The 22,178-nt window shown below is 40.4% G+C and overlaps 2 protein-coding genes across 4 annotated transcripts; one reads left to right on the top strand and one right to left on the bottom strand.

Moving 5' to 3' along the window:
- The first annotated feature begins 526 nt into the window (after positions 1 to 526).
- LOC135942138 (glutaminase kidney isoform, mitochondrial-like) lies at positions 527 to 9,264 on the top strand. Of its 3 annotated transcripts, XM_065488107.1 has the most exons (14): positions 527 to 701; positions 3,495 to 3,571; positions 5,249 to 5,287; positions 5,670 to 5,769; positions 5,823 to 5,962; positions 6,017 to 6,146; positions 6,197 to 6,324; positions 6,626 to 6,741; positions 6,810 to 6,931; positions 6,991 to 7,149; positions 7,270 to 7,578; positions 7,945 to 8,099; positions 8,153 to 8,293; positions 8,700 to 9,264. In XM_065488107.1, exons 1-14 carry the CDS (start codon positions 630 to 632, stop codon positions 8,851 to 8,853), a joined length of 1,842 nt encoding a protein of 613 aa, XP_065344179.1. In that variant the 5' UTR covers positions 527 to 629; the 3' UTR covers positions 8,854 to 9,264. The 3 variants fall into 3 exon arrangements, with proteins under 3 accessions (XP_065344179.1, XP_065344180.1, XP_065344178.1); XM_065488108.1 differs by lacking the exon at positions 5,249 to 5,287 and having other exon boundaries at positions 531 to 701; XM_065488106.1 differs by lacking the exons at positions 527 to 701; positions 3,495 to 3,571; positions 5,249 to 5,287 and adding an exon at positions 3,585 to 3,902.
- An 86-nt stretch (positions 9,265 to 9,350) lies between these two features.
- Spt6 (transcription elongation factor Spt6) lies at positions 9,351 to 21,743 on the bottom strand. Its single transcript, XM_065488087.1, has 21 exons — positions 21,584 to 21,743; positions 17,797 to 17,963; positions 17,538 to 17,737; positions 17,205 to 17,485; positions 16,684 to 16,933; positions 16,298 to 16,624; positions 16,096 to 16,238; positions 15,330 to 15,516; positions 15,019 to 15,275; positions 14,786 to 14,965; positions 14,386 to 14,728; positions 13,905 to 14,333; positions 13,330 to 13,467; positions 12,775 to 13,272; positions 11,969 to 12,718; positions 11,535 to 11,649; positions 11,285 to 11,481; positions 11,135 to 11,220; positions 10,789 to 11,083; positions 10,257 to 10,624; positions 9,351 to 9,872 (listed from the first exon to the last, which is right to left on the bottom strand). Exons 2-21 carry the CDS (start codon positions 17,921 to 17,923, stop codon positions 9,701 to 9,703), a joined length of 5,343 nt encoding a protein of 1,780 aa, XP_065344159.1. The 5' UTR covers positions 17,924 to 17,963; positions 21,584 to 21,743; the 3' UTR covers positions 9,351 to 9,700.
- Positions 21,744 to 22,178: the final 435 nt, after the last annotated feature.

Raw genomic sequence — 22,178 nt, 5'->3', positions numbered from 1 at the left:
TCATTTTGTGAGATTAATGTTATTTATTTTATCCCCAGACGATTGGCCAGATGCCAATATGTGTGAATCGCAAAGCAAAGCAAGAGATTTAATATTCCATTTCTCCATTCTATTTTTAAGGTTCAGACACAGACTTTTTCCACTCCCACGTTTGAGCATGAGGCGCAAATTCTTGTTCAATGATTACAGAAGTGTTGCAGAATTGTTTGCTCGAATAGTTAAATGGCACGTGAACGCGAACTCAGGCGACTAAAAGCCAAAAAACGCAGTCGCCGACGTCGCGGTGACGAAATAATCTGGCGCTCGCTCGCGTTCAAACTGACGTCACTCTCCAGTTTTAACCGGTTCAAATTTGGCTCCAAGGTAATCGCACAATTCCAAAATTTCACTGTCATTTTCATCAAATCACACTTTCTATGAATTTTTCTAAACTTAAAAATTAGATCAAAATCAATTTCCTAAAAGAATTTAACAAGGCTTTTGATCCGATAATACCACAGAGAGTTAAAACCGGTTAAACCGTTAGTGTTTTCAGATTCTTGGCAATGCGCAGACGTCTGTCCAGACTGGCGAAGCAAGACTCTAGAAGACACTAGACCAGACCAGTACACCCCAACTGACCGGACGGAATGGCCCTTCGCGTGGGCCTGCGGGCCGTGATCAGTGGCCTCCGACGGCCCAGCGCATTTCACACTCTCACGGTTCGTATTAAATTCTGGTCGCAAGGTCGATCAGCGGGCAGACCTGCTTAAAATCGATTTCCCGCTGTCACACTCTCGCGCCTTACAAAGCCGATTCTTAACTTGAAAGGATTATTCTGATCCATATCGGAAAACTATTTCGGGCGCTCAGCTGCGTTCAATCAAATCTCACTTTGAAATAATTCTCAATTAAACTCGGATCCTTGTTTCAAAAGCGGAGTTCTTGCGACCGCGGATTTGGGAAGATCCCGTTTCCACTCGAAAAATCAATAATTGGCTCCGCCGACGGGCCGCGAGCAACAGGGAGCCCGCCATTGGGCCTTCGAGGGCCCTCGCCGCTGACGGAATGAGCTCTGCACTCGGGTGCGCGCCGCTCTTAAAGGGCCGCGGTGTTAATTCGGTATTGCTCAGGTGAGCGTTTGCCACCTTCAATTAGCGCCAAAAACAGGTAATAATCAATCACCTGAGCAAAACAAACTTGCTGCTCGCCGCTGAAAATATAAACAGTAATTCAGGTTGGCAATAATACCATTGAAAAAATTCTCAACGCAGAAAATTGGCTAAAAATTGACCATTTTGCAGGATATTTCGTTGGAGTATATTATCATACTGCGAAACTAAATTAAGATTAATGAAATTATATCAATTGTAATTATAGAGAAGGCACCAAGCAAGAAAGAGCAAAAACTAAAGCTAAAATCGATTTGCACCCGATTATGTAACGCAGGAAAAATTTACTATAAATCATTTTAACCGCAGTTATTTTTAAATTTGTAAAGATAATTTACGATATTCTTTTTTTAAACAATTTAGTTCCTCGTTAAACTATAAAAAAGCAAAGGACGTTGATTAAAATTAATTTTTATTGTTTTTAAACTAAATCTATTGCTTGAAGAGAGCACAGTTCCGTGATGCATTACAGCACTGCTGATTAAACGTATTAGAATTAGTGTGTGAAAACGTGAATCTCGACGCTTCTCCTTATCGCAAAAGGAAACGGCTTTCCCCCCTGCCTTTTGTACGGTAAAAGAGCCGCTTGTCGCCCTAACAACAACTAAACCGCACTCGCTTTCATCTTTCCCAGCGAGCAGAGCAGCCATGGTTCAGTTTTCCACCAATTTAAAAGTCTTTGATGACATAAAGCCAGAGAGGATATCGGTGTTTCCAGTGAATAATTAACAACACCTGTAGGTTGTGTGCATCAGTACTTGCACCATATGTCGAGTAAGCGGTGCAATCATTGCTTATCACAGATAAGGCCGAAATAGTCGGAATAGCCGTGCACTCGTCAACATGAAGGGCTAACAAGGCAGGATAAATTGTTAATGATACCACACCGCATGCAACTTTTATTTATTTGTTTTCCTTTGTATCACTTGCATGAATTTCAAAAGAGCTAGTTTTAATATTCTTTGCCAATTAAGAACAAAGAAATGGAAAATCTTCACAGTAGCTATGATACTATTAAAAAGTCTATACTTGATGTTATATTTAATAAATTTATTTTACAAAATTTATTAAGCGTTTGTAGCACATTAAACTCCAAAACTTGGATTCCCTTCATAACCGAGCCCACCATTGGATAAAATCGCAATAAGAGGAATTAAAATAAAGCGGTTAGTAATAACAAAACATTTATTTTTATTTTTGTCAAGATGTGATTGTTGCTCAATATATTATTACTACGTATGCATATTTAAGAGATAAAGTGGAGCACTTTCAAGAGCCAATTCATGGGAAAATCTTTTTTTAATTCTCTTTTATAAGTTTCCTCTGGTTATTTCTCAATTTTCTTTTTAACGCTTCTTTTAACCGTACAAAACCAACAGTTTAAACACATCATTTAAATATTCTTAAGGATGTTAAAAAATAAACAAAAGCGAAACGTAACAACCACCTTTCCTAAATTAATTCTAATTTTTATTCTTTTGAATCCGTTAAATGCTGTGCTGTATAATTTATTTATGCACGCACATCACTTTCGACAGTTAAAAAATAAGTTTACCTTTAACTGTTATGAATGAATTTCTTTTTAAAATTATGGACAGATTGAATCGTGAGTGATGGCCATTCTTAACAAATCAGCAACGTGGCCATTATTACAAAATTATTTCTTCACTACGTTACAAATTTTGTATTAAAACATTCTTCAAAATATCGGTTAAATTTACGCTGGCTAGCGTGTGAGTCGCCAACCAAAAGTTAGTAGCGACTATTATCGGCCTACCTAAATCGTGTTTTACTTCTATAATTAGAAGAATTCCCCTCATAAGCCACACACCCCACTGGCTAAATTTCGACAAATAGGGATTAGAATCCACAGGGCTGTGAAATTTAGATGAATGACTATATATTACTTCTGATCTTCTAATCGCTGTGGGACCATCAAATGAGCACGAAATGTGCAATTTTAAGCCATTCGAACCATACTTAAAATCTCCTAAAACGGAATAAAACCATCTAAATTGACTAATAGCTCATTAACGTTTCAAGATAACGTTTTCAAATTTTCTGAGCTGGCTACCATAGCGTAGCTCCATATTTGTTATCGACAATAAAAAACGATTTGTTATTTATCCCTAATTTTTTACGTTTTCAATTGACATATTTTTCTCGGAATTAAAATACGATAAGCAATAAAATTTTTACTTATTTTTAAAAATTCAGGAGATTTTATCAGCGTTTAGTACGTTGAATTCTAAGAGTTTTTTTAGCTAATTATCGAAGTTTAACAAAGAAACAAATAATTTTTATTTAAAAGAATTGATAATAACTTTTCGCATTCTTTTCCAGCCCCTGAGCGCAAGTTCGGTGCAAGTGAGTCGGATGTTCGCGCCGCTGGAGGAGTTTCGCTCGCCGGCAGCAAGCAGGTGAGGCAAGCAGCAGGTTATAAAAGGGCTCAGGCCGCCCCCGCCGCACCCATTTGCTGCTCAAGATGCAGCGCAGCGGTGGCAATGGGCAAGCGGCGGCGGAGGCGGCCGAGTTGTTGCGGGCGCGCGCCCAGGGCCGCCGCTCGTCCACGCAATGGCTCATGAGTCAGACGGGCGGCTCCGACCTGGTCACGAGTCTGGCGGTGCTGCGCGGCGGTGCCGACGACTCGTCTTCGGGGGCCTCGTCGGGGGCCGCCACCCCCACGAGGCACGCCGCCAAGGCGAACGAGGCAAACCAGCGCTTCTTCAAGCTGCTCGCCCGCTTTATCAGGTCTAGGAAATTCTATAATTTTCATTTATTTCTTGTTTAACGTCAGAATTTATTTGCTGAACTACATTTTTTTCCGAAACTCAAAATATTTTTGATTGGTTTTCTAATTTTTTAGCATATCTCAATTCAAACATTTTCTGTGATGTGTTTTCAATGCTTTGCTTAATTTTGCCTTGAATGAGGACAAATATTTAACTGTTCAAAGCGTCCTTGGTAATTAAAATATATATTTTTTTAATTTGTATTTTTTACTAAATGGTTATTTAAACAAAAAAAAATTATCTAACGATCATGTTAATATTTTTAGACTGCAATTTCAGCCAAACTGTTTAAAAATTATTATTTATCGTATTCTAATTTTCCCTCTATATCCGTCTCATTTAACATCTTTTCATGGGTGAAATACGTATGTATACTCCATACTTCATGTCAATCCAGGAAATCCCCTCTTTAATTTCAAATTCAAGTTTCATTCAAAAAATTGATCTTTACCTACCACTTTGAGGTCAGCAGGAAAGTTGTTCCACTTAACGAGACGAGTTCAAAGGTGTCCGATTTTTTTTTGTTTCTATGACCGAAAAATGGCGAAAAATTCAACGTCGCGTAAACCCCGCAAATGAGGGAAAATCGTGTTTTCAGTCAAATAAGGCCTTGTTTCAGTTAGAAAATTTCATCAAGAAATTTCTTCAAGCCCCTGCTAGAGCTATATACTTTTCCTGATCATAAGCTCTGTTAATAGGATTAATAGTTATAATAATGAGCTGAATATAATGAGGCTAATATACAATTTAAAAAAATCCCTTTTTAATTTTAACAATATAAAGAAAGTATTTTAAACCAATCAGTATTTTTCTGCTGAAATTTTTGAATGAGCACTGAAAAAAAAACATTATAAGTTAAAGTCTTCCTATAATGCATGACGAGCTCTTATTTTCACCGCACTCCAGAGAGTGACAGAGCTGTCCTAGTTGTGTACAAGTGTGCCGAGCTCTAATTAATTTCAAAGGCGATGATGACGATTCCTTTCTCCCTTTGAAATCGAGGTCAACCTGCTAACCCCCCGCTTGGTTCGTCGCGTAAACCCACCCCATGCACACACATCACCCCCGTTGAGTTGTTCAGGGTGCGGCTCTGTTTAATGATGAAAAAAATTGGCCGCGGTCCAAGCCTAGAAAAAAAGTCAGAAATAGACCAGTCGTCTCGCACAGACCACATGTACTTGATTTTATTGCAGTCCTATGAAAGCGAAAGTGCATGTATGCCGCGCCTTTTATAAATATTAAATTCAAAATAAAAAACAACTTGTTTTTCACTTTTGTCTGTTTGTTGTGTGCTTACACTCTCAGAGGATTTGCATTCGTTCACGATTCCGACTACACGGCTATGTAAGTAAATCCTGCCAGCAGTTGACAACTTATTAGTTTGCAATTCAATTATATTCTAAATTAATGTTCATGTGAAAATGTTTGTATGGTTTTGTTGCACGCGTATCGGAATTTGACTTTCGTTCTTCTTTTGCATGGCATCAACAAACCGCGATTTTTAACGAGGACTGCTGCCTGTCAAAATTTGGCATGCAAATATTTCTCATCATAATAAAATTAATTTTAAACCGTCACTCCCATGTCAGTAGGATATTAAAAATTCATTATATCGTTACAGTGCTCGAAAAAAATGCAACTTCATTCATCGTTTTAAATATCAACTCATTTTCATTCTTCTGATATATTGTTACCCAAAATTTAATTGCATTGGATGTGATTATAGTGCCCGAGACCAAGACCAGAATAAAAATGTTGAAGACGTCCTGTTTGATATGTTCAAAAATGAAGACACAGATCTGCTTCCCGTTGGAAAATTTCTCGCAGTAATTTTTTTAATTGAAATCCGTCTATCTTTGAAAAAATCCTTTGTTTCAAGGCTTTGCGGTCCACCGGTCTGAGAAGAAATGACCCGAGACTGGCGGAGATGACCGACAATTTGCGCAAAGTGCACAAAGAGTCGGGATACGAAGGAGGGTCCCCCGAGACACAAAAGCTGAACAGGGATACATTCAAAACGTGAGAGAATGAATCAATTAATGATTTGAAAATAACTAAAACCTGAATTCGCAGAGTAATTGCCCCGAATATTGTGCTGATCTCACGAGCGTTCCGTCACCAGTTTGTGATTCCCGACTTCCAAGGCTTCTGCAAGTATATCGAGGAGTTTTACTGGCGCTGCAAGAACAACACCGAAGGAAAGGTAAAATGTTTTCAGTTTGCTATATAGCAGCAGTCTCATTTTTGCGACAGGTTGCCGGTTACATTCCTCAATTGGCGCGCATGAATCCCGATTACTGGGGCGTTTCGGTGGTCACCATCGACGGCCAGCGCTTTTCCATCGGTGACACCAGCGTTCCCTTCACCCTGCAGTCTTGCAGGTCTGACTCAAACACTTTCCTTTTTAGAATTTCGTTTTTAACCGTGCCAATAGATTCCTGGGGTTCGATTTTCAGGTCAATTTAAGCAGTCAAACCACTCAGTTAACAATTTAACACTGCAGAAACGTAAAAACCACCAAATAAAACAACGATTTTCACGTTTTCACCGATTTCCAGCACGCCGTGTCGACGTCAACTCTCGTCTGCCCAACCTAATTCGAATCTCACGAATCGATTTTGGCACTGTCAAAAATGTAAATCCAGGTGCACTGACTCTAAGTTGTATTTTACGAAATTTCAGCAAACCTCTGACGTACGCAATAGCCTTGGATCAGTTAGGCGCGGATTTGGTGCACAAATACATTGGGCAAGAACCATCTGGACGGAATTTCAACGAGCTTGTCCTCGACTATAATAGTGAGTTCCATACAATGCTTAATATTGTGACCACCAAACCAACAATGCTTTATTTTCCTCGTATTTAGAAAAACCTCACAATCCCATGATTAACGCTGGTGCCATCCTCTGCTGCTCGCTTCTGAAAACGCTTATCAGACACGAGATGACTCTTGCTGAGAAGTTTGATTTTACTATGAATTATTTTAAAGTGAGAAACTTCGAAAATCAAATCAGACATTTTCTCACGAAGCACAATTCGTATTCTAGAGATTGGCCGGTGGCGAGACGATAGGTTTCAACAACGCTGTGTTCCTCTCGGAGCGCGAGGCTGCGGACAGGAATTATGCCCTGGGATTTTACATGCGCGAGAACAAGTGTTTCCCCGACAAAGCCAATCTCAGGGAGTGCATGGACTTCTATTTCCAGGTAGGATAATTTATATATTTGGATAGAGAATAAATATTTTTCTTTACAAAAAAAAATCACAAATAACAATTTTATGCAATTTATTTCATCTAATTTATAATTTAAAAAATCATTTTTCAGTGCTGTTCAATGGAGGCAAACTGCGAGTCAATGTCCATGATGGCAGCTACCCTGGCCAACGGAGGCATCTGCCCGACCACCGAGGAAAAGGTGCTCAAGCCGGATAGCGTGCGCGACGTGCTCTCCTTGATGCACTCATGCGGCATGTACGATTACTCGGGTCAATTCGCGTTCAAAGTAGGTCTGCCTGCCAAGTCGGGAGTTTGCGGTGCCCTTCTGCTCGTTGTGCCCAACGTCATGGGCCTGTGCATCTGGTCGCCGCCGCTCGACTCGCTCGGAAATAGCTGCCGAGGTGTGCAGTTTTGCGAGGTGCGTATTTCTTTAAAAAATTATGAAAAGAAAATTTTTCATTTATTAACATCAATCTAAAAATTTGGAGAGACTAGAATTTTCTAAAGTTTGCATGCTAATTAAGCGGCGAGCACTGTCTACCAATCACAATTTATTTCACAATTGAAGAAATTTAGCTCATAAACTCGCACATCGTTAGATAGATTGCGATGAGAAGGATCAAAATAAAAAAAAATCATTTACACACCGTTTTATAGTTGGCAAATTGTGACTTGAAGATAGTGAGCAAATATTATTTATAACTGTTTGCCTGTATCAAGCCACATTAAATTTAAAAATAAAAATCTGTACAGATTTTATTAAAAAAAAATCAAATTCCTTTAGGAACTAGTTGAGGAGTTCAATTTCCATCGGTACGACAACCTGAAGCACGCCACTAACAAAAAGGACCCTCGCAGACACAAGTTTGAAACCAAGGGTCTGAGCATCGTCAATTTGCTGTTCTCGGCAGCCAGTGGAGACGTCACAGCAATGCGAAGGTAAGACAGCTAGGAATCGCCTGTGTAGAAAGTAACATTGAAATTATTTCCAGGCATCGACTCTCGGGCATGGACATGACTTTGTCCGATTACGATGGGCGCACAGCTTTGCATTTAGCAGCTGCCGAGGGTCATCTTGAGTGTGTCAAGTTCCTTATCGACCAGTGCAGCGTTCCATGCGACCCCAAAGACAGGTACACAATTAACATTTTTTAAATATTCTGTCAAGGAAACTGTTAATTTTTTCGGTTTTTTGCTCTACAATAAACCATTAAAAACTGGAACAAACCCTTATGGAAAAATTAAATTTTTCCCGGAACGTCAAAAATGACCCACCGATGGATTTATCTCAATGAACATTGTCTACAAACCCAAGTTCAGCTAATTCGAGCTTAAACTGTATTTTTAAATAAATGTTGAAATTTAGTGCATATTCTTAAAATACCAAAAAATTGCAAATATCAAATGGAAAAATTTCCACTGTACGTGGTTCACTCCAGGAAATTCTACATGCATTTAATAATTTCACCAAAAACTATAGTACAAGTATATCAAAACCCTTTGAGACCGACGTTCTTTTATCAAGAGTAAAAATTTCAGGTGGGGCCGAACTCCTGCCGAAGAAGCGGAGACGTTCAACCACAAGCAAATTGTCGAATTCCTGCAGAGCAAGATTAAGAAGAAGGTCGAAGATGAGTCGAACGAGTCTGCCGGGGATGAGACTCCGCCTCGGCCGGAGACACCGACACCTTGATTCAGCATATCCCCCTCCGACAAATCCGTCTAGGCCACCGACGCGACGCACCAAGCGACCATGCATTCCGGGGTGGAGAGGAGACGGTGTGCATGTCAATTTCTGTCTGTCTGTTGATCTGGTTGTAGGGGCGAGCACACACGCAGATCTGTTACCCTTGCTCTCACCCCTGCCCCTTGTTAATAAATTACTGTTAGACGTAGTAGAAGAAACGAGATAACTAATAATCGAAATCTCCTGGTTCACTGTCAGAGACAAGAATGAGACAATAATTACTCTTTAAAAACATACCTCTGAGTATTCAAAGCAAATGTGATCAATTATTAAGGTCTAATTGATGAACTAAATCTGATTATGTTGTGCTAATTGTGCCAGTTCCAGACAAATAAAAAAGCTGTTGAAAATATCAAACCAGTTGCTTGGTATTCATAAACAATCTTTTTAACACAAATAGTTCTACAAGGAAGATTCTGTGGTAAGTTTTGAGATGAAACAACTTTTTAAATTTTAAAAACAACGCTTGTTTATTGAAAGGTTTCATCTTAACTGACGATATTTTTGGCATAATCAAATATGGAAAAAATTAACAGCACTTTGTATTATTGCGTTGATTTTTAATATAATAATAATACATATTCGTTTGAGTTCCCAACTTACGAGCTACTTTTGCGATAAAGCTCACTCTAGAAAATGAGACTTGAAGGGAACATTATAATTTCAGTAGTACTTAATATAATGTTCATTACAACTCAACCATAGAAAACACAGTTAATCGGTCAGCATAAAATCTCTGAATCTTTATTACAAGCTACTAATCCCGTGATTAAGGGAGTTGGCGTCTCGCCATCTAGTTTTCATCGTAGAGCGGCGTCGCGTCGCCGCCACTCGCGCTCTCCACCATCGAGTGTGGGCTATTTATCGTCCTGGGCGTCGAAGTGTGACTCGCGACGGAGCGAGGCGTGCCATGCGGGGTGCCTAGTCGACTGTTGGAGCGACCATCTCGGGGAGTGCCTCTGTCTCTGCAACACGCAAAAAGCGAGATTAAAAATGAGCCTTTCAACAAATTTTAAAAGGGCGTGGTAACCCGGAAAAGTAGAAAAGAAAGCATGGCGTGACAAGCAGTGTCACAAAGAGCGGGAAAATGGTTAAATCTGCCGTTTTTCTGAAATTTTCAGCTGAAATCCTGATTAAATTATCGTTTTAATGTTAAGAAGATTTAATCGGAAAAAAATTGCTGAACTGTTTATTGAAGGATCGGTTTGAAGAAAATAAGTTGAACTTCGGTTTTACACATCCTTAATCAGTAAAAATTGCTAATCATTCTTTGAAGAAAGCCGTATTACTCAAATTTCAAATCATGGTATTTTCCCTTTATTTACTTAATTTATGGTTTAAAAATTTACCTTGGTGTACTTCTTCCCTCAGAGCGAGGTGTGCCCCAGCTGCCAGAATCACCAGCGTTCGGATTTCGCTTGGCCTTGGCCCATTCCTCAGCAGCGCGCTTCCAGTCGGAAGGCTCCACACTGGCAGCTGAGGACTGAGGGCGGCCACTGCCGTACGTAGGAGTTGAGCGGTAAGTCGGGGTGCCGTGATGACTGGTCGGCGTGCCACGAGGAGTTCCCATAGGGATTGAACTGGGAGGCGGCATGTCGGTGCGGGAGCGGGATGACGGCCGGTGGTGCTGCTGCGGCGACGCAGTCGGGTGGGCTTGCTGGTACCGTGGCGTCTGGTACGGCGTCATGTACGGAGTCTGGCCTGATGGCGTGTAGGGCTGCAGAAGAGAATTTATTTATTAAAATTCGTTAGTTCAAGGGAACCCTGGGTTCATTCCACTTTGATATTAATTTTGTGCTTAAATTTGCAACTCTAAAGGTTATATTTTATTTTTTCACTATTTAGTAAAAAAGGCTACATCCCTACTTCAAAAACACATACCGTGTTGGCAAAGGCACCATATCCAGGGAAAGCAGCCGCCGCGCCAGGAGTGTGAGGGTATCCTGGCGTATGCGTGGCGACTTGACTAAGAGAGTGGACTATGTGTTGCGGCAGATTTTGTGCCACGCGGTGGATCGCATCCATGCCTCCGACATTCAACGTGGGGGTTTGGTTAGCGAACGGTGTGCGATTGGAGCCCCGCGGTGTGCTTGGCGTTCCCGGAGTTGGGTCTCTGAAGTGCTCCTTAAACCACTTGAATAGATTGTTCAGACTGTCAAACACCTGCTTTCGGTATCTGTAAAATGAGATGGTCAGAGGTGCATCAATAGGAACTTTAATTATTTACCGGAATCCTTCAGGCATCACAGTTAAAAATTCGTGGCGAGGATGCATTCTTGGTTGGTAAGAAAGCATGAATTTTCCGGCAAACTCCTGCAGATTTAAATTTTATTAGGATTAGGATCGAAAATGTCAGTTTTAAGAGCAGAAAACGTACTTTTGAAGCAGACACAAAATAGTGGATCTTGTTTTTGTTCTTCTCTCTCTCCTCTGCAAGGTACTTCTCAGCTACCTCTCGCTTGCCGCCGTCAAAATCCCTGTAGTACCTGAAGTTGAGCAAGTCTCTTGCGAATGACGCCATCGGATTAATGTGCCGGGCGATAATTTCATCTAAGTCCTCAAATTCATGATGTTCTGAGAGATTATCATTAGAGAGGAAATTCACACTTGTGTCTTAATAAATTTACCTATCCACAACGTTTTTCCCAGACTGAAAGCATTTTCTTTCCCGCTTTCACGTACATCTATGTGCTGGCATATGGTATCAGTCACTTTCCAGGTGCATGTGAGGTGTTCAGCGCCCTAAAACAAAATAAATTTCATTAGGGGTTTCCAAAAATTTAACTTCTTACTTAGAAGTCACAAGAATTTTAATATGGGGCTATGGGGTCGAAATACACTGGGAAATCAAAAGGAGGAGGCACGGCAAGTGCTGCAAAACGCGGAAAATCTTCAAATTTGATATATTATTGCCAGAAAACTTTGAAATGAGGGCTAGGTTCCCAGGAAAACAAAAAAATGAGATCGTGGCACAAATAGCGGGAAAACCGTTAAATTTAACGTTTGAATGAGATTTTCTGCTTATGTCTTATTAAAATGATCAAAATGCTTAAAAACGCACCTTGCTTGAAGGCCGGAAGATAGCATCACCCTGGTCCATGGTTTCCATCTTCTTGTCCGCCTCAACAAACGAGATATTGTAGAAGGATGGGTGCACAATGACTCGCGTGACGAATGTCTGCTTGGCCCTGAGCTTCTTGGAGTCCTGCTCAGCCTGAATGTCTTTGAGCTCTGTCTCAGAGTCGTAGTACGGATCCTTTTGTGGCCGTAAAATGTTATTTTTGTCGCTCAAGTCTGAAGTTTTTGACGTGCACTCGATAGAGAAGCGGTCCACCTCGATTTTGGTCACTCGGCAATGAATCACTTGTCCTCTTCGTACTCGATCTTCGGGATTTGCTACGTGGTTGTCTGACAAGTTTTTAATCGGAATGTATCCAGAGATGCCGTTGTCGAGACGCAGTCGCACTCCAGTTGCAGAGCCTGGGCAGCCGCCAGCGTCAAAGTGGTTCCACACGTCAGACAACTCAGAGAAGTCGTTTTTCAGACAGAAAGGACACTGCCACAGGCCAGTGTCGTCGTTCTTCACAGGATTTGCGTTGTCCAATTGATCGCCTTGGGGTTTCCTGTGCGTGATACCGGTGACGAATGCGGTGATCAGCTTTCCAATGTAAAATGAGTCTGGAGTCTCCTTGGTGAGCATGTCAAAAAGTTCTTCTGGGTTTGGCGATTGGTACGGGCAGCGCAGATCCTTATATCTGTGATGCAATTCAGCTCTGATATCGTACAGAGTGATGCTGCGGTTTCCAAAACCCTGAAAATGTAAAAATAAATTTAACTACAACTTCAAAATAGTAGAAAATTGTTTACCTGTCGCTCAAGCTCCTCCGCAAAAGCATCCAAATCAAGGTCTTTCAGCTTCTCAGGAGACTCTAGAATCTCCTCAAGAGCGCCGGCAGGGTTAAGCTCCTCGTCATCGTACTCCAGCGCATCAACAGCCATTTTTCTCGCCCACTCGTACGTTTCAGGATGGACTCGAGATCCGTCGAGAACTTCAACGTACACCTCAGTACTATCACCAAGAGAGTTAGTGTCGATCTTCAAAAATCCAGCGCAGTTGATGAAAATTATCGGCGCCATGTGGCACACGGTGACAAGCTGGCTACGATTTTCCATTTTATGGTTGGTTTGTTTGAGCGTCTTCATGATCGCAGCAGCTTTGCGTGGGCCCAAGCCGCACACAAATTGAAGGAGATTGGCAACGCTCAATTCATTCATGGCACGGTTCAGGTCAACGCCGACCTCGTTTGTTCTATTAACAAACTCCAGGTAGAGATACTCCAACAGCTCTTCCTTGTCAATATTGTCCTGCAAATTTAATTGTTTAAGCTTTTTAAAGAAAAATAAATTGAGTTTTTTTCTTACCTGCAGAGAATGGAATCTCAGACAAAGGATTTCTTCATCTGGAGTGCACAGCTGGCCAAATTCAATTAGTGGGTCTTGCATGCGCCTGCCAAGAGAAATTGCCTGGCGCAGCAGGGCGGGATAGTCACGGAACTCGCTCTGTTAAACATGAATTTAAAATTAAAAAATATAAGAGCAAAATGCTCAAAAATTAAATTTAACTGGTGAGGAATGTGCAAGAAAGGATTATAGTTATTTTTTCTGTGACGGCAATCAAATGAACATTGCGATGCATTAAAAAATTCCCGCGGGTTTTTCCAACGGTTAACTCAGGAGGAATTTACTGTCTTAAGCAGGTCTTAAGAATAAAATAACCAACCGGCTATTATGCTGATGGCACTTGAAAAAATTAATAAAGTTGTTTTACGCTAAAAATCAATGGTTAAATACACTTTTACACTTAAACACTGAATATTTTAAGGAATAATCGATTAATTTTGTACATTCCCTGATTGATATAAATTTCTCAATGGATACTTTTTATTTTCTAACTTCTCTAAAACTTTAAAGAGATTGAGTAGAAATTATCTACTTACAGTGGCTCTCTTTGAGTTGGCGTAGACCTTGCCCAGTTCATTGTCCACAATATCGACCTTAATGCTTGGGAACTGTTCGTCTTCAGTCAGCCCGTTGACAATCTCCTGGAGGTCGGCCTGCACCATGGTGGCGTCACGAGATTCGCCGCCAATGACGACTAAGTGGGGCTTCCTCGAGATCATCAATCTCCTCAGAGCCTCAATGTCGGCCTCCTTGTCCAACCTGTCCTCATCCCTCCTGCTGTTCTTGCGCTTCAGTAAGCCTGGCAGTTTAAGGAACTCAACGCATTCGCCTTGCGGACCAATCACGCTGGCGAATGCAGCCTGATCCATGTCGGTGACGTAGGCAATACTGAGGATGCGGATGCCGTTGGTAGTGTCCCAGTCATCTTCATCCTCATCAGGAAATTCGACGGTGTATGGAGCAACCTATTGATGAAGCAAGGTTAATAGGGTGTTAGATTAATTTGAAATTGTTGACCTTCAACCAGTTGTACAGTTTGCGGCAGCACGCCTTCAAGACGCAGTCTTTGGCCTCCCTAAGTAGTTTTTCTTTCAGTTCAGTTCGCATCTGAGGCAAGATGAATTTCTTGTATGCTAACTCAACGCAGTCTGTCCTCAGAGTGTTCCACTCTTGCACGTTCTTGCTGAATCCATCCTTGGTGTACAAGTTTTTCATCTCGGTCAGGTATGAGATTGTTGTCATGCCATCGATATCCTCGCTCAGAGTCAGAGTGAGCAGTTTCTCTTGCTCAGCCATGCAAAGTTGGAGGAACATATCCCCTTTCAGGTCAGTCACTGGTTTGTCTTTTAAGTATTTCACGCTGGAATGAAAAGACAGTTATAACTTGAGTTTGAATAATGAATATTTTAAGCTTCACCTGTAGCACGGGTGGTTCTCGTCAATTTCCTTCATGCCCTTCTTTGTCGGCCGCACTGTCAGCTTGGCCCTTTCTTGATAGGCCTGGCGAATGGTTGACCTGACTAAGGGTTCCCTTGACAACTGGACCGCCAACATGAAGGTGACAGCCCTGAGGACTTCATCAGCGCTTTTGAAATTGCTGTAAAAACCATGTTGAATATTATGCTGTCAGGAATTAATGAAAAAACGTACCCATTAATGAACTGCTCGGCAGCCACAGTAGGTTCCTGGTCCTCGTCACCCTCGATTTCGTTGCGCTGGTAGTTGTCCCTCAGATTTTCAGCAAACTCGGTGGGCGTGAGACCAAACCTGGCAGCCAGGCCTTGCAGATTTGCTCTGCAGCAGAGGGAGTAGGTGCTGTTTCGAGACGCCTGCTTCACATTCTCTGTCTCCTGGTCCTCCTCAGGTTCCTCTTCAACATCCACAAAATCTGCATCCATATCCTCCTCCTGTAGATATAGCAATTTAAAACATAACATAAGCCTTTAACAAAAAGGGTTTACATCTGCATTCTCGGGATCAGCACGCCTGGCAAGTCGTTCCTGTCGTTTGCGTTCGCGCTCTTCCTTGGCTCGGGCCTTTTCTTTTTTCTTGGTTGCCTCCTGCATGGCTGGAATCTCATTGCCATAGTACAGAATGAAATGCTGGTACACATCTCTCAGTTCTTCCATGCTGCTAACGTTGTTCACTCTGAAATGGAATATCAGGAATAATAAATTGCAAGGAACACATTCATACAACGTATTTTTAACAGTGTGTTTTGAGTAACGCATTAAAATTAATTTATCTGTTACTTGCTTTAATTTTTGGACCATCAAATGAGCATGAATCTCAAGATTATAAGCATTTTAAAAAACAAATATTTCTGTAAAACGAGAAAATTGATATTAGCATAAAATTACTCAAGTAATCAATCGTTTTCGCATTTTATCTGCTAGTATTGTTAGCCCATTCTCGTTATGAATTTATTCAATTATTGTTTTTTATTGTATTGACTTTAGCAAGAATAAACAAGAAGTACTAAATTTAGGGTTAAAATCTCAGCAAAAAGTCTAACTTAACTATTTTCTCGCGCCTAGAGACACAAGCCAAGAATTCTTTAAAATATCTCAGGGAATCACAACCCCATTTAAAAATTCCCACGACATTACACCCTTTTCCAATAGTCGCTGTTCACAGAGAATTTGGTAGACATGTTCAATAATTATAAAAATGCAAAAAATCATTTTAACACAGCCATGTATGGCTTTCAGATATTCAGATGCTTACCGAGTAATGTCTTCATTGTGCATAACGCGAACGTCCTCAGGAAGAGGCTGGTTGATGTTCTCCATCAGTTTGTCTGCTTGGTAGTTTTGCATTTTCTCAAAGAGCCTGGCCAAGCCCTCTTTCCTACTCTTAAGCTGGCACCACTGCAATGTGCAACGTTATTTTTAGTTTCTATCCTCTTAACAAATAGGAGGGTTGTTACCTTCTCGTCATGCTTGTAGATTTTCCACAAATCGTTGATGTTTAGTTCTGGCTGAGTGTACTCCTTGCGGTAGAATGCAATGAATGGCACCTCAAAGAGGTCGCACCGGATGAACTCGAGACACTTCTTGATTTTCGGAATAGTGGTCACGGGGTCTTTCTTGCTGGCACCGCGCCCTTCTCCTTCTTGCTGCGAGATGGTGCCTTTGCTAAACGCGTTGGCGAAAATCCACTTGGCCTCCTCCTCCAACTCTGGGCTGTCTTTGGCCACTTTGACGAGAGGAACTTGACGGAGCTGAATCCGCTCGGGAATATCAGTGTTCCTGATCTAAATAGAAAAGGTCAAAATTGAAAAATCTGCTGAAAAGAGAATCAACTTATTCTTACTTGATTATCAAGGTCAGTGAAATGACCCCTGCGAAGCTCCTCAGGCTCGTAAATTTCAAAGATGGATTTGCGTGACGCCTTCTTGGTGCGGCTTCGCTTTTCCTTTCGCCTCTTTTCTCCTTCCGTTCCTTCCTCGTCGATGTACTCATCGTCCTCCTCCTCGTCGCTCTCATCTTCATACTCGTCGTATTTTCCAATCTCCTCATAGTCAAAGTCCACACCAAAAATATCTTGAGCCTCTTGAAGAGCACTGTGAAGCCAATCAAAATATATTTATCAGAATTACCTGTAATAATAGTAATTATTTTGGAAGATAAGATAAGTATAAAATAAAATAATAAATATATAAATAAAATTTGACAAGTTATTTTTTGAAGGAGCCCTTTACTCACAGACTTGTATTATCAGCAAAATCAATAAAAATATTCAAGCAGTTCAATATAATACAAAATCACCACGATTATGATATACTGAAATGTTCTAAAATTCATTTAAATTTGACCTAATGGTAATATACTCACGCATCAGTGAATATTGGTTTCCTCTTTTTTCTCTTCGTGGCGATAGGATTGCCGTCATCGTCGACGATGAAGTCATCAGGATCATCAGAGTACTCTCCTTCGTCTTCATCGTCCTCCTCCATGTTCACATCTTCTGACCTTTGAGTGTGGTCTCCTTCCTCATCATGGTCAGAGCCGCCTTCAAAGAGCTCAGTGGCGATGGCCTCTCGAGCATCGCCGCCTCCCTCACCTTCATCATCAGACTCTTCATCATCAATGCGACGCAATCGCTTGAAGTGTTTCTGTGAAATAAACAATTTAGTAAAAAGTCGACATTTTCAGCACAAGATATACCTTTCTGTCGAGTTTGATGCCCAAATTGTCCTCGAGAAGGTCGTAATCGTCTTCATCAAGCCCTTCTTCCAACTCATCCTCGTCGTCAGATTTTTTGCGCTTGCGATTGGGACCATCATCGTCAGAGCCGTCCGAATCATCTTCCTCGATTGGATTGTCGTCGATGAGGTCTTTCAGTTCTTCTCGCATACGCTCCTCATCTGATATTAGGATCAAAGATATTAGATTAAAGTTTCGTCGGAATTTCGTCAAAACTCACCTTCATCGTCGTCATCTTCGTCGTCGCTCTCAATAGCCTTCACCTTCTTGAGCTTCTTGCGATCCTTTTCAGTCAATTCCTGCTCCTCCTCACTCTCCTCAGCCTCCGAATCTATGAAATCTGCCATCTTTCTTGCGTGAAATTGACACACAAACAAGAAGAGTTGCCTGCAATGAGCAAAAATTGCAAAATATTATTTTATTGTTTATACGAGCTCCTGTCTATCCTAGCCATGTTTATTTATTTATTTTGATGATGACTGTTTATTTAACGCACATGATACTGTAATGACATTAATTCGAAATATTTCTTTAGGATAAATATGACTCTTTTTAGATTTAACTTGGGGTCACCCACAGCTTCGAAAGAGATGTCATATAAAACTGGTTCTTCATTAAGGACTGAAAGTAACTACACAAGAGGCTTGGATTTATGATGGCAAAAACACATCTGACATTTCATATTCGACAGTGCCAATCGCCCATTGATTCCTGAGAGCAGGGCTAGACTGGCCTATCGGGCAGAGCCCGGAGCGCACATCACCTTAGCGCCCACGTGATCCTGCCCAAGTTGCTTTTTCGTGCCCCCGTAAGAGTTAAAAATATTTAAAACTCTTTCTAGTTAAATACGCATTCTTGCACGTTAAAAATTATTTATTGTTCAGGATTTATTGTTCATTAAATAGGCGGCTTGGAACACGGGCTTATGCAACTGTTGAATTGTTAAGTTTAACCAAAACCCACCAAAGTAACTGCTTACACACGCTCTCGACTCTCGACGATTTCCGCTCATGGAAAAAGCTTCCGCCAGATCTATGTTTGAATGAATACTTCAGTCTATTCCAAAAATCTTTAAAGCAATAGTTTTCAAGAGGTTTTGAACCAGTTACTAACCATATTTTTAGTAATTATGTTGATTTTGTATTTATTTGTCTGGATAATATGATAGTGTATGGGGAAATATACAGTGTTCGCAATTTTGACCAGCCGGTTTTTGCCGGGGCGGTTAAAACCGGATGAAACCGAGCTATTTTTGCCAGGCTAAAATTGGCATTTTTTAAATTGGTTTAATTTTTAGGCATAAAACGAGCTCAATTAATAATTACGGGAATAGAAAAAATTTTCATGAAATATTTTTTAATAAAAAGATTCAAAATCATGATTTTTCAGGTGAAACCATTTTCTTCTTACTTTACATACTTCAGCTCAAGGAAACCTAATTTCAGCCAATTTTAGCCAATTCAGCCGGCTAAAAACCGGTTATAACCGGCTTGGTCGAAATTGTTTTAAAAATGCCGGCTTTTTCCGAACACTGGAAATATAACCACGCTGAACCATAACATGGATAAATTTTGAAAGCCAAATCGGGCCTAATTCTCAATGAAATATGTTGAGTTTAGCGAATTGCCAGCTTCATTTCAATTGAATGCATTTGAGTAATTATAGATAGTCGACTCTTACCTAAACCAGAAATTAAATTTTAAATTACGAGTGCTCGTTAAAACCACGTGTTCCCCTTTCGCTGTAACCATACTGTAAAAATAAAAAATAATAGCCTAACAAATTTTATTCTGACGGGAATATTTTGAATGCCGATTAATATTTTTTGTTGCAGCGGCCGTTATCAATTTCTTGATACGTTCTGAGATTATAACCCAAATTCTTGCTGATTTAATGCCCCCTTCAGGTTTATAACATAATTGGGCTCATGTCTCATTTGCATTTATCTGCAACGCTGCTATATTAAAATTTGAATTGAAATTTGTGGAAAACGCACAGAAACAACGACAATTTTTTCTCACTTTGCAAGTAGGAAATATAATTCACAAACACCTCAAAAAAGAAACGATTTGGTGCTGGGAAAGTCAGCTTCCTGAGATTTGAATAGTTTTTCCACAAAAATATCAAACATACAGTAAAAACCCGTAGAAAAAAAATGCTTATTTGAAGCACCACGTGTGATTTTTTTTCAAGCCGAGCTGAAAGTTTAACTTGACAAACTAGTAATACTCACAAACCTTCGAACTCAATAGGGTGTATGCTGCGCAAAAAAGGGAATCGAATTATTTGAGGCTCCTTGTAAATTCCCCCAAAACCTAAATCAAGACCATGAATACGAATTCTGGTTTGTGCTCTCTCTGCTCAGTCAGCTTATTCGACTTTTCAACTAACAAAAATCTGCTCTCCAAGGAGAGGAGAGAGAACGAGAGACACTTCCCTCGCTGCTGGGAAGAGGGAAGGAAGTCACAAAGGAGAGATAGATGGAGGGTATGCATGTTTGGAAGGTTCAAGGGAACAAAAATAAATGTCGTCGAAAAATATGGGCCAACAACAGAGAGAGAGAGAGAGAGAGAAGAATGCACCTCTTGTCAAATGCGCTGATTGTGAAATGGGAGAGGAAAAAATATGAGGTATCAGCATACTAAGATGCTGCCCCAAATCCCCAAGGAGAGAGGCTGTGCACGTGTTTCTGGAAAAGGAATGCCAGTCTACAGAGAACAAAGAAAAGCTGTCTGGATGGGTTAGCAACAGAGAGAGGGAATGTACCCCGACTAAATGACCAGATGTGGGAAAAAATATTTCGTCACAACTGCTGGTCAGTATGGTACATCCTGATCAACAGGCCCCAAAGAAACGAAGCCTTTCCTGACTGCTACCACCCTCAGATTCACAGCCATTATCCCTTTAGAGCATTTTTCTAGGAGCGGAAAATGGCTCTAGACCAATTTCTCAATAATAATTTTATTGCTTCTTGCTTGACCAACACTTGAAATTTGAGTTTAAGAAAAATCGGGAGTCATAATAATACGTTTAATCTTTCTCATAAAATAAACAATCATAATAACTACTGCGATTACTAAATAGGTTGGCCTGCCATGGCCTAGAGATAAATTTTAACAACAATTTTTTTCTGGATTTTGAAAATCTCCAAAATTAGGTGAATCTGCCGTGACCTATACACTCACAGAAAAATTTTTCACTATGAGTATGAAAATGCGGCTCTCAAATTGATAATGCAACTTTGAGTCTCACAGTGAGTATCAAAGGCGTCCGGACGCTTCTCGTACTCACTGTGATGACCAAACACTCGTTCTCAGTTGATAATGAAGCGAGCGAGCATTTTGGTCATCACAGTGAGTATGATACGAGAAGCGTCCGGACGCCTTTGATACTCACTGTGAGACTCAAAGTTGCATTATCAATTTGAGAGCCGCATTTTGATACTCATAGAGAAAAATTTTTCTGTGAGTGTAGACCTAACAGCCCCTATTCGCACCTAAGTAATTTAGGTGCGAATCATTCAGAGCAGTGTCCCTTTCGTCTTAGTGGCAAGCACCCTTAAGAGGCACCACCTGTGATACTTCCCGGGCTTAATATTAAAAATAATGTTCATGGCATTACAAAATAATTAATAAACGAGTTAAGCAAAGCCTTAGGATGGTTTTGAATTCGTAAGATTGCAAGCAAGTCGTCTTAAGCTGGTTTTTAATTTTCCATGATGCTTCTTTTCAAACAATAATGGATGAAAATATAACAGCGAATTTATCGGCTTTCTAGATAGCAAATTTAATATAAGAGCAAAATGAGGCAAATAAATTAGTGCTTAAAAATAAATATATTAAGAAGGATTGAAGATTTGCTTGAAATTATTAAAGATTTTCAAAGAATGTATTTTGTGTAAATTTACAAAACATGGCGGATTGTAGAATACAAACACTTCTAGACAAATTATGTCATTTCAATCAAAAAGTAATTCGTAAACAAATTTAAGCACGAAAAAACCTTACCTGGTGGTTTGGCAGGCAGAACGCTTTCACAATCAGGTCGTTGAGGTAGCACCTCAAAACACTGATAAATTAATCGAATTGCTCGATTGCAGCTACGAAACGATGACCCCTCGACCGTAGTTTTTAGAAGAAGCAATAACGAACCAATACCAATACAAGCACGCTTCTTCCTGTTCATCCGCTTCGTTCAAAGAGGAATCTTAAATGATACAGCTTAAAAGACACGTCCCTCCCTCGCAGCGTCTCCCAACCAAAATTTAGAACATGCGGCTGCAGTGTATTCAGTGTAAGTTAATGCATATTTTCAAATCTCGCGGGCTATTCCAGGCTATTTGGCTGCTACGTCGTACCCTCTTCTTGAAGAGATTGAGATGGTGAGATCGGACTGAGAGCCATCTAGTGTGTGCATTTACATTTACTTTCATTACAAAATATTTTGTTTTTAATTATTCTTCACATTGTCAACATTAAATTTAAAAAATTACCGCCAAAAGCACACATAAAATTGAAAATTATGATTTCGTCTATCGATGCTTTATTTGTACAAAGTTCTATATTGAATTTGAATGAAATTAAAAATGTTCTGGAGTTTTCG

The sequence above is a fragment of the Cloeon dipterum genome, chromosome 4 (assembly GCF_949628265.1).
Source record: "Cloeon dipterum chromosome 4, ieCloDipt1.1, whole genome shotgun sequence".
NCBI lineage: Eukaryota > Metazoa > Arthropoda > Insecta > Ephemeroptera > Baetidae > Cloeon > Cloeon dipterum.
Note: the sequence above shows the minus strand (reverse complement) of the source record. Positions and strands in the feature narration are given on the sequence as shown.

Coding starts and splice junctions, on each gene's coding strand:
- LOC135942138 (XM_065488106.1), top strand. CDS start 3,637: ATGCAGCGCAGCGGTGGCAATGGGCAAGCGGCGGCGGAGGCGGCCGAG. Junction 5,770..5,822: donor CCGTTGGAAAATTTCTCGCA/GTAATTTTTTTA, acceptor CTTTGTTTCAAG/GCTTTGCGGTCCACCGGTCT. Junction 7,150..7,269: donor GCATGGACTTCTATTTCCAG/GTAGGATAATTT, acceptor ATCATTTTTCAG/TGCTGTTCAATGGAGGCAAA.
- Spt6 (XM_065488087.1), bottom strand. CDS start 17,923: ATGGCAGATTTCATAGATTCGGAGGCTGAGGAGAGTGAGGAGGAGCAG. Junction 15,517..16,095: donor CACAATGAAGACATTACTCG/GTAAGCATCTGA, acceptor ATTCCATTTCAG/AGTGAACAACGTTAGCAGCA. Junction 11,084..11,134: donor GTGATGCCTGAAGGATTCCG/GTAAATAATTAA, acceptor CTCATTTTACAG/ATACCGAAAGCAGGTGTTTG.